This window comes from Balaenoptera borealis (genome assembly GCF_965194805.1).
Source record: "Balaenoptera borealis genome assembly, chromosome: 16".
Classification (NCBI taxonomy): domain Eukaryota; kingdom Metazoa; phylum Chordata; class Mammalia; order Artiodactyla; family Balaenopteridae; genus Balaenoptera; species Balaenoptera borealis.
In genome coordinates, this window is record NC_138872.1 from 53,078,610 (window position 1) to 53,091,966 (window position 13,357).

At 51.0% G+C, this 13,357-nt stretch overlaps 1 protein-coding gene across 2 annotated transcripts in view; it reads right to left on the reverse strand.

Moving 5' to 3' along the window:
* Positions 1–13,357, reverse strand: part of TRAP1 (TNF receptor associated protein 1) — a 54,524-nt gene that overhangs the window by 304 nt on the left and 40,863 nt on the right. The window contains exons 10-17 of one of the 2 annotated variants that reach the window (XM_082362109.1): positions 12,609–12,729; positions 12,092–12,161; positions 8,632–8,779; positions 5,891–6,076; positions 5,289–5,427; positions 4,803–4,888; positions 3,330–3,475; positions 198–270 (exon numbers count right to left, since the gene is read on the reverse strand). In XM_082362109.1, the coding sequence (XP_082218235.1) occupies positions 198–270; positions 3,330–3,475; positions 4,803–4,888; positions 5,289–5,427; positions 5,891–6,076; positions 8,632–8,779; positions 12,092–12,161; positions 12,609–12,729 (969 nt within the window). Of the gene's footprint in view, positions 1–197; positions 363–3,329; positions 3,476–4,802; positions 4,889–5,288; positions 5,428–5,890; positions 6,077–8,631; positions 8,780–12,091; positions 12,162–12,608; positions 12,730–13,357 lie in introns of both variants that reach the window. The other variant, XM_082362108.1, reaches the window with a different exon arrangement.

Genomic DNA, 13,357 nt, shown 5'->3' on the forward strand with positions numbered 1-13,357 from the left:
AGGCAAGGCAGCACCTCGTTGTTAGTGGGTGGGTGAGCGAGGCCTGGTCCCAACCCAGGGACCTCAAAGAGAGAAGTAAGGAAGAGCACTGTTCTGTTTAAAACAGTTTTAGAGGAAACCTCAAAGGAAGAGGCAGCCTCCTGAAGCTGACAGCCCCATGCCTCAGTTTACTCTTCGCATTTCTCCAGCAGACTCACCTGATCCACCAGCAGCTGGGCCAGGTCAGGCTCGCTATCTCTCAGCTGACTGAGCTTCTTGATGAGTGTGTGCCTGAACACAGAAACCACCAAGAAGTTATTAGCTCAGGGCTGGGGGTGCACACAGCCTGACAGCCTCTAACTTTTTGTGTTCCAGTGACTTTTCTGAAATGTTGGGGTTATCAGGACATGCAAAAAAGGGTAATAGAAAGGTCCAGTATAAAAAATAAAGCACATAAAAAATTTTAAAATGATCAATTATAGATTATATACCCAGAAAACCCAGCAAAAGTTTTGATATTAAATTGATATAAATGAAACACTAAGGTAAAGAAAGATGAGTTTAATATATGAGAAGACATATGTTAGTTCTTGGATAAGTGGACCATAAATAGAAGTGAAACTTTCCTTAAATTAATCCACGTTTAATAGGATTCCTTTACATTAAAAGACTCATATCTAAAACATCTAGTATAAAATTTATAAAGAAAAGTAAACATGGAAGAACAGTTAGAGGAGGAAGTCCCAGTTAAAACATAAAGCTCCAGTAATTAAACAGTTCTGGAAAATGAAAAGTAACAGCTCAGTGCAACAAAGTGGACAATGTATAAATGGCCCAATTCATATAGGAATTTCGTTAGTACCTCATAAAGACAGGATAATTGGGCCGCACCCAGGAAACAAGTTGGATTCCTGCGTGATTCCTTGGACCAAAATAATTTCCAGAGGGATCAAAGATTAAATGTAAAAATCAAAAGCAAAAAAGTATAATACTAGAAGAAAACAGGGAAGAAGTATTTTATAATCTCGGAAGGGGAAAGCCTTTTTAAACAAAATACAAACCCAGAAGTCAGAAAGAAAAGAATAACTCTGACTACAAAAAAACTGAAATATTTTCTGCACAGGAAAAAATACAATGGGAAACATACATCAAAATTATAAGGTATAATTTTAAGAGAATGTCAAAAATTGATAAGTTTGATAAAACTGAAGGCACTGGGGAAAGGTTCAGAGGACAGCAGGAGTGTCTTTGGTCCCCGTCTGAGACGAGATGATTCCCTCCCCTCACAGCGCTGTTCAGAGTAGCAAACACTTTACAAAGCAAGGTGAGCACACTGCACAGCAAGTGTACCAGAGGAGGCCCCGCACAGCATCTCTGAAGATACGTGAGGAAACGGGATGGGGGGGGGGTTTCACCGTGAACTCCCTTAGTTCTTTAGAATTCTCAACCATATGAACATATTAACAAATTTTAAAGCAAATTTGTAAAATAAGAGTCTTTTGGCAACAGAAACAAGCACTCTGCACAGCTATCTTACAAAACTGCTTTTGTGTCAGAACTAGTTAAGGCAAGGGGGTGTCCAGTCAGCGTCCATCTCTGTTGGGGACTCACAGCTGGGAACTGTGAGCCCATTACACAGGCCTGCACCCATTATGCCAACCTGCCAACCAGGACAGCTCCTTTGAGAGGCATCCGACGCTCTTTGTGGCCAGCCATGAGCCAATTCAGATCTTTCACCCAGTAATTGCGTGGCTAGTAATTTGGCTCAGAGACTGGAAAAGGCACTTCCCCCTACTCGCCAGTAGTTTTAAGTAAATTAATGGTTCTAAAGCAACATGGAAAAATATTTATAGGTTATGAATAATAAAATTAGACATGTACTATATAAAAAAACCAAAACCCACAATAAGACGAATATACCAAATAGGGTACAGTGACTGTGGTGGGGGTGAGACTATGGACTTTTCTAGCGTTTTTGGTAACTTGTTTATGTAACTTCATGTAAAAAATTACTGCTGTATACAAAGTCAATTTCCAAAAAAGAAACTGTCTCCATATACAACAGTTAGAAAATGAAATTTAAAAATATCCAATAAAAAAAAAAGAAAAAAAAATATCCAATAAAAAAGACACATCAAATAACTATAAAAAAATGTACAAGAACTCTAAAGAAAACGTAAGTTTCCAAGAGATACTCATCTGAGAAGGCAGCACAGTTAACGGTGTGGGCAACACGGTGTTCGCATGGAATAAGATGAAACTAGAACCCCCCTTAGCCCCCAATCCCAGACAGGCCAGTTAGAGATGAGCTCGACCAACATGAAAGGCCAGAACTATAAAGCTTTTAGAAGGACATGCAGGAGAAGAAACTCATGTCTGGAATAGATGCTTTTTGGGGCCTTAAGAAATCTCTAACAAATGTATATACATTTGATTACATTAAAATTAAGAACTTCTCTTCAAAAGACACCTTTAGATAGGTGAAAAGACAGAGTGAGAAAAGATATTTGCAACTGATAAAGTATATATAAAGAACTACCAATCAATTTTTTTTTAAAAGCCCAACGGAAAAAAGAACAGTAGCCTTCTAACTTGCAGGGACCTGGGTTCCCATGCTCTGCCCTCTGGAAGCAGTGGGCCTTACTCAGCCCAGCTGAGGATAAGGTGCTCTCACGCCTGGGCACACATCCTGGAGAAACACATGCGCAGCACCAGACGGGGGACAAGAATGTTCAGAGCAATGTGTTCCCAACAGCCTCCAAATGGAAACTACCCAAATGTCTATCAAAATAGAATAAATAGTTGTGCTGAGTAGACTCATACCCTGTGATTCAGCTGTGAACAAGAACAAACTGTAGTCACCCCCACAGATGAATGCATCTGATCACACGCCGAGGGAAGAAAGTAAGGCTTCAAAGGGAACCCTTGCACAGGGGTCCATTCACGTGAAGTTCAGAAACAGGCAGAACTGAGCTTGTGTGTAATGATGCACAAGTAGCCGAAAAACCATAAAGCACAGCAAGGAAGTGACTGACGCAGAAGTCAGGACTATGGTTCTCCCTGGAGAGCGGGACAGAATTCAAGTGGGAGGAAAATAGGACCATCTGGGCGCCGGCAAGTTTCAGTTTTTTTAAACGTCACGTGGGTATAGTTTAATACAGTTCAATTACACGGGTGTTTATAAACATTTATCAAACTGTCCAAAAGCTTTATGCACTTTCTATGTGTTATAAATAAAAGAACACCCACTCACAATTTTAAAAGATTACCTGGCGGGTCAGAAATGAGCATGCCCATGCCCTGGGCATCGAGGGCCCTGGGCCCAAGAGGCCTGGAGCCGGCAGCCTTACCTGGGGTTGATCTCCAGCGTGGGCTGCAGCAGCTGAGCACGCTCCTCCTGGGTCTTGGCCAGCTGCTGCATGCGCAGGAAGTGCCGGGCGGCCCCCATCTCCAGCACCGTGATCATAGCAGGGTGGGTGTCCAGCCGAAGAGTCGCCTGCAAGCAAGGCCGGGGGTGACGGGGGCCCTGGCAGGGTCTTGACCAGGTATAAAGCTTCCCCAAATGACAAGACAGGAGAACGCAGGTCTCCAGGGACGTACCCTCAACCAGCAGTGCTCCTCCCTCCCTCCCTCCCAATCACCTGCTAACGAGAGAGGGAGCCTGAATCGTACCCTGCTTGGGAACTCCCTCCTCTTCTACACCCCAAAGCTACCAATTTCTAACCCATCAGTTACCATCCAAGGTCCATCTTGCCTGGTGTTATCTGCACTTCTCTGCTTCACAGGGTCCACTGCCAAGTCCTACAGCGACTGTCTTAAGACCCGCCAGGACTGGCCACCCCATTTCCACTGGCCCAGCCTCTCTTCCTCAATCTTGTGTCCATCTTTCCTGCAGACGGTGCTCTCACCCACCCCCTCCCTGTGGCTCCCTCTGGCCTTTATTTCATCAAATACACCTTTTCTCACCAAGCCCCACAGGCTTCAGGCCTCCTGACTTACGCCAGAGACTCTCCTGGGCCTGCTGGGCCCATGGCCGCCCCCTTCCCAGCAGCACAGTAAGGATCCAGCTCCACGACTTCCTGACCTGCGGAAGCGCTCTGCCTGTTTCCTTCATAGGATACGGACGAGAATTCTACCTACCTCCTAGGCCACCTTAAATGAGTCACCGCTGTAAAGCACGGACACGATATGTGTGTTACACAAAGAAACCCGAGCCACACGCCTTGCTCCTTGCCAGGAAGCCCTCGCCTCCCTCAGAGACCCACTGCTACCTCCCGTGGAGCCCCCAGGTCTGCCCTCCTCTGCTCTCAGCCTTCCCTACCCTGCACACCTGCCTGTCCCTTTGGGGCCACTCCTGAACATGTCCCTCAACCAGTGACACCTGTTCCCTGGTGACTGTGTTTTTTCTCCTGCAGCTCAGAGCTGGATCAGTGAGTTCCTAGCTCACTAAAGCCTACCCAGAACCCCCACTGAGAACCCAAGCTGGACCGTATGCCCTTGTGTCCTCAGCCACTGCAGCTCCCCTAGGCCTGGACGAGGATGGCCCTGGGGAGGCCAAGTGGGGACATCTCTTCTCTGCTTCTGCCTGCCCACCAGGCCCTCAGCTGCTCACCTTCCATTTTCTTGGTTCCAACTGCTCTACAAAGTGGAGGCAAAGCCAAGCTTGCCCGCCCCGCCTCAGCAACTCCTCGGGCACATGTGGCTACGTGCTCACGAGCACACACATGCAGGAGCGGCAGCAACTAGAGCCGGCAGGCTGGCCAGTTGTGCAGTCACCAAGGGCCATGGTGGCTGGGTGGTGGCCCGTCTTTGGGAGGCCTCACCTTCACATTGGTGACACGGGACCCTAGTGCGTTTCTCATCCAGGCCATCAGGTCCTCTGTCTCCTTCTCTGACAGACGGTCGCCAGCTACAGGAGAGCAGAAGGGTGAGCTCGGAGGCCGTCTCCACAACTCCCTCCCCACAGGCTCCCATCGGCAGGCTCCCTCCACCCCGCCAGCCACTGGCACGACAGAAGCTACCAAAACACTCTTCATCTAAAATTAAGCAGATAAATTTGGACCCCAGAAAGGATACTTTTGATTGCCTGAGGCCCATATAATTTTGTTAGGGCTTTAAAATGTCTGATTCTCTTAAGCTTTATCAATCTTAGGAAGGCAAGCTGAAAAGAAAACCCCATATAGACCCACTGTTGCAGAACGGAAGAGGCCATGTAGCAAACAGTGCCAGCTCCCCGGGCCTGCCTGGCCTCACCTGCACCCCAGGCCACCATCCACACCTGTGCCCAGAGAGAAGGGAAGCAAGCCAACCTGGGGAGCTGTCCTCAAACTTCTCCTCCTTGTAGTGGTCGACAACGATGTCCGTTTCCACAGACATCAGCTTCTTCTTGTCAAACTCACGAAGGTGGAGCAAGGTCAGCTCATCAAACTGCTCGTAGCAGAAGAGAACCTGTGAGGACCCAAAATGGCTTCCATCAGGCCCGGGGAACCCTCTGCCCGTGACAGGAGAGGGACACGGAGCAGGGGCTGGGGCTGCGGGCTGGGCCCAGCATCTGAGGGCCATGCAGGGGGTGCTGGGGTTCCTAGGCCTTGTGGACGCAGTGGTTTACAGATGGCTCTCAGGGATGCTCTGGCTATATCTTAGAATCAGTGATGCTATTTATAGAGAAATCCCTGTGTCACCTCCTAGAAAGACCCAAACTAGAAGGCAGGCTTGGGCCCGGCTCTGTGACCCTGGATGCTGACTCTCACTGCTCGGCTCTCCCGAATCGTGGGCACATTCAGCCATTTCTCAGTGAGCATGGGGACCCTCCTTCAGCGCTCAGACCCCCTCGCCCTCTGACCTGGCCCCAAGGGAAGGACAAGTGCAGGGAGGCCCGGTCGGGGCCAAGCCTGCCCCTCGGCTCACCCACCTCTGTGTTTTTCCACTTCATGGCCTCATAGTAGGGCGAGTGCTCCGCCAGGTGCCGGTTGGGGGCGCACAGGTAGTAGATGCTGCGGGTGCCGGCCTGCATGCGGCTGGCGTAGTCTGGGAGGCTGGTCAGCTGCCCAGCAGGCAGTGCTGACGACTCGTACCGCAGCAGCTTTGCGATATCCTCCTGTAGACGGACAGAGGCCAGGTCACTGCTCATTCCAGGTCCTGGCTCTGAAAGCCTCCTGACAGCGGGGCACAGACTTTGGGAGCCTTCAGCTAAGGGAGGAAAGGCTCTGGCTGGCCTCACACCCTCCTGGTGACCGTGTCCTGCAGCCAAAGAGGGCTCCTTTGGGAGCCTGGCCCAGGGACGGCGCCCTGGGCTGGCTCGGGCCCTGGGGAGCTCTGGGGGACTCCAGTGCTGTCCATTGGGCCCCATGTCAGAAGTTCAGGGGACCTCGGAGAGCACGTTCCACCACAGGTGGCCCAGGGCCTTGCTGAGAAGGCCTGTCCAGGTGAGCTGCACAAATGGTCCCAGGAGTGGCTAGGCCCTGTCCATGGCAGAGCCCACTCTGGACCCAGCATCCTTCCTCTGTCTTGAGTCACAGACCCTGTCTCTCGCCAAGCAGCGGACACAGGTGCGAAGTCCACACTTCCCAGCCCTCCTCACAGCCAGGGGACGAGTCCTGGCCCAGGGGGTACAAGCCAAAGTGGGGTGTGTGACTTGGAGAACAGGCCCTGAAAGGCGGGGCTTGTCCATCTGGTTCTGCCGGCTGAGATGTGTGTGTGACTGCTGGTGGCATCTTGACTCCATGAGGGAGTCGCCTGTAAGGACAGAAGCAGCAACAGGCTGGGGCCCAGCTCCCTGACGCACCAGCCTGGACGTGACCTGACAGTAAACTGCCTCGTCTATGCCACCGACTCATCTCCAACAACCCACGGTGCCCAGAGGGGAGGTCCAGATGAGAGAGTGATGTGGTGGGGATGAAAGGGGGATGAACAGGCAAAACCACGGATCTGGGAGCCCACCCAGCGAGCCAGGCTCTAGGTTCATAGGCTAAGCTCATGCTCTTGTGCATGTTACTGATCCTCATTAACAAACTGAGTCATGGGCTTCCCTGGTGACGCAGTGGTTAAGAATCCGCCTGCCAATGCAGGGGACACGGGTTCGAGCCCTGGTCTGGGAAGATCCCACATGCCGCGGAGCAACTAAGCCCGTGCACCACAACTACTGAGCCTGCTCTCTCGAGCCTGCGTGCCACAACTACTGAAGCCCATGTGCCTAGAGCCCGTGCTCTGCAACAAGAGAAGCCACCACAACGAGAAGCCCGTGCACCACAACGAAGAGTAGCTCCCGCTTGCCACAACTAGAGAAAAGCCCGCGTGCAGCAATGAAGACCCAACTCAGCCAAAAATTTAATTAATTAATTAATTAAAAAAAAAAAAAAAAACCTGAGTCAGTCAGTGTTTATAAAGCACTTAGAAAAGCCTCTGGCACCACCTGTGTTCCGCTACCTACAAACACAGAGAGGAATGAGTGGAGAGTCTGAGCAGGCAGCACTTGGAGCCGCTGGAGTCCTCGTGCCAACAACCGGGGTTAGGAGGGCCCGGGGTGATGAGGGCCTGGGGGGAGCAGGCTGGTAGCCGCAGCGCCCAGCCCCCATCCCACCCTCCCTCACGGCCTGCAGAATGAACCCTGGGACCCCAGACGGTTGGTCACTCTCCTTCCCTGCTGCTGTTCTGGAGCAAAAGACGAAACCCTGGCGCTAGGAGTGACTAATGGGGACAGGTGTCTTTGGGGATGATGGAAATGTTCCAGAACCAGGTGGTGGTGGACATACAACCTGTGAAGGTACTAAATGAACTGTTCCCTTTAAGAGAGTGAATTTTATTGTATGGGAACTGTATCACAACTTAAAAATGGCCAATAGGGCTTCCCTGGTGGCGCAGTGGTTGAGACTCTGCCTGCCAATGTAGGGGACACGGGTTCGAGCCCTGGTCTGGGAGGATCCCACATGCCGCGGAGCGGCTGGGCCCGTGAGCCACAGTTGCTGAGCCTGCGCGTCTGGAGCCTGTGCTCCACAACAAGAGAGGCCGCGATGGTGAGAGGCCCGCGCACCGTGATGAAGAGTGGCCCCCGCTTGCTGCGACTGGAGGAAGCCCTCGCACAGAAACGGAGACCCAGCACAGCCATGAATAAATAAATAAATAAATAAAATTAAAAAAAAAAAAAAAAAAAAGGTTAATACTTAAAAAAAAAAAAAAAATGGCCAATAAATGTTTATGGAACAATCTCATCATTTTTAAGTAATTGCACAATTAACTGACTCCTGGCCCCAGTGGCACAGTGTTGATGGATTTCTACCGATCACATGATGAACTGCCCTGACTACACACACCTCACCTGCCCTCCCCACCCCGTGAACCAGGCACCTCTCCTGTCCTGATTTCTGTGACCTCCCCAAGCCCCCCAGGCCCTTGGGGGAAGAGACACTAAATGCCCGCTCCCCTCCACTGAGGGCACTGGAGGAGCTGGGCATGTGCTCAAGTGCATGCCGGGCCTGCTGGGACCACCCACGGAGTCCAGAGGCCAAAAGCTGCACTTCCTGACCCCTGGGAGCGGTGACTGGGGTGCCTGGCTATGCCATTATCACGTCCTGGGAAGCTCAGGTTTCTGATCTCCAGCAGCTTCCTCCACAGCCCAAGGCAGCCCAGAGAAAGGTCCAGAAACCCAGACTCTACCTTGACCTCCTGCTCAGCCGTGGTCACGATGCCCTCCCTCATGAACAAGCTGTAATCTTCAAAAAACTTGGCATATTTCTCAGCATCTTTTTTACTCTGGTCAATGAAGAATTTTATTAGCCTCTGCTGTAGAACGCCCTGGAGTTTCCTATGAACAGAAAAGCATTTATCACAAATATCACAAAAGAGCAACTTTCATGAAATACAAACAGCCAGAAGGATATGAAAAAATGTTCGATCCCACTAATAATCAGAGAAGTGAAGACAACATACCAGAAAGTTACCCTTGGCCAACACCAGTTAAGGAGACACACGCCCCCTAGAGTCAGGGATGCTAGCTGACACACACACACCCCCCAACCTTGTGGAGAGTGACAAACTATGGTTCTGAGATTACACCTTCATGAGTCACCAAGATTTATGGACCAGAAATTTCACTGTAGCACATAAAACAGAAAACAATTATGGGACTTTGCTGGTGGCGCAGTGGTTAAGAATCCGCCTGCCAATGCAGGGGACACAGGTCCGAGCCCTGGTCCGGGAAGATCCCACATGCCGTGGAGCAACTAAGCCCGTGCGCCACAACTACCGAGCCTACGCTCTAGAGCCCGCAAGCCACAACTACTGAGCCCACATGCCACAACTACTGAAGCCCCCGTGCCCAGAGCCCGGGCTCTGAAACAAGAGAAGCCACCGCAATGAGAAGCCCACGCACCGCAACTAAGAGTAGCCCCCACTCGCCACAACTAGAAAAAGCCCGCGCACAGCCAAAAATATATAAATAAATAAATAAGCTCTGAAGCAAGTTTAATTACAAAAAAGAAAAAAAAAACAATTATGAACAAGCTCAGTGTTCAACAGCAGGGAACAGGTTGAAATGAATGATGGAAAGATACACGGCCATTAAAGATCAACATCCTCTAATGATATGATCCTTAATAACATGAGAAAGTGCCTGGGTTGAAAGAAAAACCAGAAAAATCCCAATATGGATAAATTACAGGGTACATATATAAGTATGCAAAGACTATACATACTACTTGCTGTGCATTATATTTTTCATAATTAGGATCAATGCTGTATAAACAATGCGTACACTTTAACTTGGGTTTATACTGGATATACTATATGTGCACTACAATTTTACAAAATTGGGATCTTGTGTATCAGGGTGTTTACAAGAGCACTACATAATGGCATAAAATCGTGAGCAACACTATTAGTGGTATTAGGGAGTATTTTTTTTTATTTCCTTAATATTCTTGCCTTTCCTTTAAAAAGGTGAAATTACCATTTGTTTCCTTAATAATCCAGGGTAGGGGAACAATAATGTTTAACGTTCATTTAAGCTTATCCTCTTCCACTTCCATCCTGAATAACTCAGTCCTTCAGCCAAAGGGCAGCACCTGCATCTGTGGTGGGGCAGCCACAGCAGCTAGGATGAAACGAAGAGGGTGTCCATGCAGGGTGAGGGTTGGAGGAGCCCGGTGTGGAGTGTCAGAGCCCAAGGACCTCAGAAGAGGACATCCAGACTGGGGACAGCGAGCAGCTGGCAGAACGGCTGGCAGACACCCCCTTAGCCCACCGTGTGGCATCAGGGCCCAAGCAGGTGAAGGAGCAGGGAGCTGGCGGGGCAGGGGGGCAGCAGCGATGGCAGATGGGTAACATGGAGGGGACTGGTCAGAGGTAAACGCGTTAGGGAAAATCAGAGGCAGATTCCTCACTGTCAAGGGAAGCAAAGGCCAAGACCACGGCAGTGCTGGTTGGTATTGGGTGAACTCAATACAGAAGCGCTCAAAGCACAATGGGAATAGGTCAAAGGGCAAAGGAGTCAGCCTGAGTAGGTTCCTGCTGAATCAGGGACAGTTTGGGCATCAAAATAAACAGTGACAGTAACAGATTATAGCCCTTGAATAAAACAGGAAATCAAGTCATGCAAATCAGTTATACCGATATTAAGAAAAGCACATGCATATTGTAAGAAATGAACACATAGCTGTCAAATACCACCCCATTACATAACATCATTACTAATTACAGAGGGAAAAAGAGTAACTTCACATGAGCAGGCTGGCAGACACCCCCTTAATCAAGTGTCAACATGAACATCACCAGTAAAGGGACAACTCAAAGTCGTGCCCCACCTGACAGGATGCATCACTCTGTGCTACTCCCGCACCTAAGCATGAGGGAGCATCACACAATCTGTGCAGAGGGCCATTCTACAGAATCACTGGCCTGAAATCTTCAGAAGCATCCAGGTCTTGAAAGTCGGGGAAAGACTGTGGAATTCGGCCAACCTCCAGGAGACTGGAGAAACATGACAACTAAAGGCTTGTGTGACTCTGGACTGGACCCTCCTACTCTAGAGGACGTGACGGGCACAAGTGTGCAACGTGGATTGGTCTGAGGATGAGACGTGGCAGCTGCACCACGTCAACTCCAACTGACGGCTGTGCTGGCTGGGAGGAGACTCTCCTCGTTCTCTGGAAACACACCCTGAGATACCTGGGGACGATGGGCATAGAGTGGACAACTTACTCTCCCAGGGTTCAGGGGAAAAATGTACTTTGCATCAAGTTTCTACTTTTTCTTTAAGTTTCTTTAAAAAATTTCATTTAAGTCTGACTCTGCTGGTCAAGATGAGTGCTCAGACTGACAACCTAGCCCTGGAAAACCACCAGCAGTGACCAAGTGGCCGGACACACCCCCGCCTGCAGCCTCGCATCCTGCCAGCGTCTGGGGTCAGCCCAGTCCCAGCTGCTGGGGGCAGAGCACACGCCTGAGGTCAGAAAACATGGGTTCAAATACAGGTTCACTCACTGGCAGGTGTGATCTCCCTGTAACTCAGTTTCCACAACTATGACATGGAGACCTAGTGGCTCCCACCTGCAAGGATGACACAGGCTGCACAGGAAGGGCTCGGTACAGTCTGGGTGAGAATAAATGCTCAGTAAATAGCAGCTGCTGCTATGATCAGGATGGGGGAGCAGAAATTCGGCCACCCCAGCTCACGAAGATTCCAAGAGCAATGTCTCCAAAAGAGAGTTCGGTGCCCAGCCCTTGTCTCCTTCACACCATTAGTGACCTTCCTGGACCGAGGTCAGACGTTCTCCTGGCTCTGGGGCCGTCCTTTGCCTCGTCCACTCAGAGACAGCCCTGCATGGAACTTCCCCTGCCGCGGCTGCCCCGGGATTGAGTGACAGGGATTGGCCAAGGGAGGGAACATCTCCTGGAACTGGCCGCAATTCTCCTCAATGTCAGTCTCCAAACCCCTCTTATAAAAGCGTGAAGTAAAACACGGAGCAAAGCACACGTGACCTGTTCATATTCTCCAGGCCCACAGCTCCCTTGGGCACCTTCAGGTCCACCCTCTGCTCTCGGCAGCTTCAAGCCCACCTGGGCCTTCGTGGCAAAGGCGAACCCGGTGAGGTGCCCACTGTGTCCTGCGGCTCCTCACCTGATCAGCGCGCTCTCCTGGAGGAGCTCCCGGCTGAGGTTCAGGGGGACGTCCTCGCTGTCCACCACACCTGCGAGACACAGGCCGAGTGTGGGTAAGAAGGGAGGACGCTCGGGGGCGCCTCCTCCCAAGTCCCTTGTCTTCCTAGAATTCAGGCAGAGCCCAGGTCACAACCATGGGGTCGGAAGGAAAGCAAGCAAGGCCGGCGAGCCTTTGCCGGGACAGTTTCTATGATTTCAGCATCAGTTGGACCCTTTTTCAAAACTACCTCCTGGGTTTTCTGTTCAAAATCATAACATATCATGGATAAATCAACCAAGACTAGTGTTTGGAGACAGGAAGCTCCCTGGGAGGCGCCACGCTGTGAGGACTCGGCTCACCAGCCAGCAGCTGTGGTGACCCGCCCTGACCCCGCACTCATCAAAGATGAGCCCTTTCCGATGGTGTTGGCATCTGGAGCAGGCAGCTGCTCCTGGGCCTCAGCCCACACGGCTGGGCACAGACACTGGCACCAAACCTCGAATGAAGCGCAGCCACGTGGGCAGGATGTTGGTGGCCTTGGTCTGGATGAGGACCTTGCGGCTGTACAGCGAGACACTGGAGCCCAGCTCCCGGCTCATGTCAAACATGGTTGGTTTCTGGAGGCAAGGAAAGGGCAGCGTCAGGTGGCAAGAGCAGAAATCCGTGGCAGCCCTGCCAGGAGGCAGAGCCTGCAAGGTCACGGGGAACCCCTTCCTAAGCCTACCTGGGCTGGGAGATTTGAGGCAGATGTGCGGTGTCCTGCCTGTGTCTGTCTGTTCAAAAGCCCAGAGGGGCCCGGGGAGGCCCCTCCCACCATGGCTCCTGGTGGGGTGGGGGGCCCTCTCTGGGCAGCTGCCGCCCTCCCCATAAAAACAATGACTTACATGTCCCTGCGAACAGAGCCAAGTCTGCTAGGGGTCAGGGGTCAGCAAACTAGAGCCCACAGGCCAAATCACCTGTTTGTATAGCTTAGAATGGCTTTTCCATTTTTAAATGGTTGAGGAAAAATGCAAAAAAGGACATTTCATGATATGTGAAAAATACATGAAATCCAAATTCCCGCATCTACACTTTTCGGAACCCAGCCACACGCGCCCATCTCAGTGTGGCCCGTGAGCCTCCGCCACAGGGGCAGAGTCCTTGGTGGTGCGAGGCTGCAAAGCCCAAAGCGGCCGCTGTCTGCCAACCCTGCTCTAAACCAGCGCCTCCCAAGCTGCCGTTTGCACACACATCATGTTGGGATCT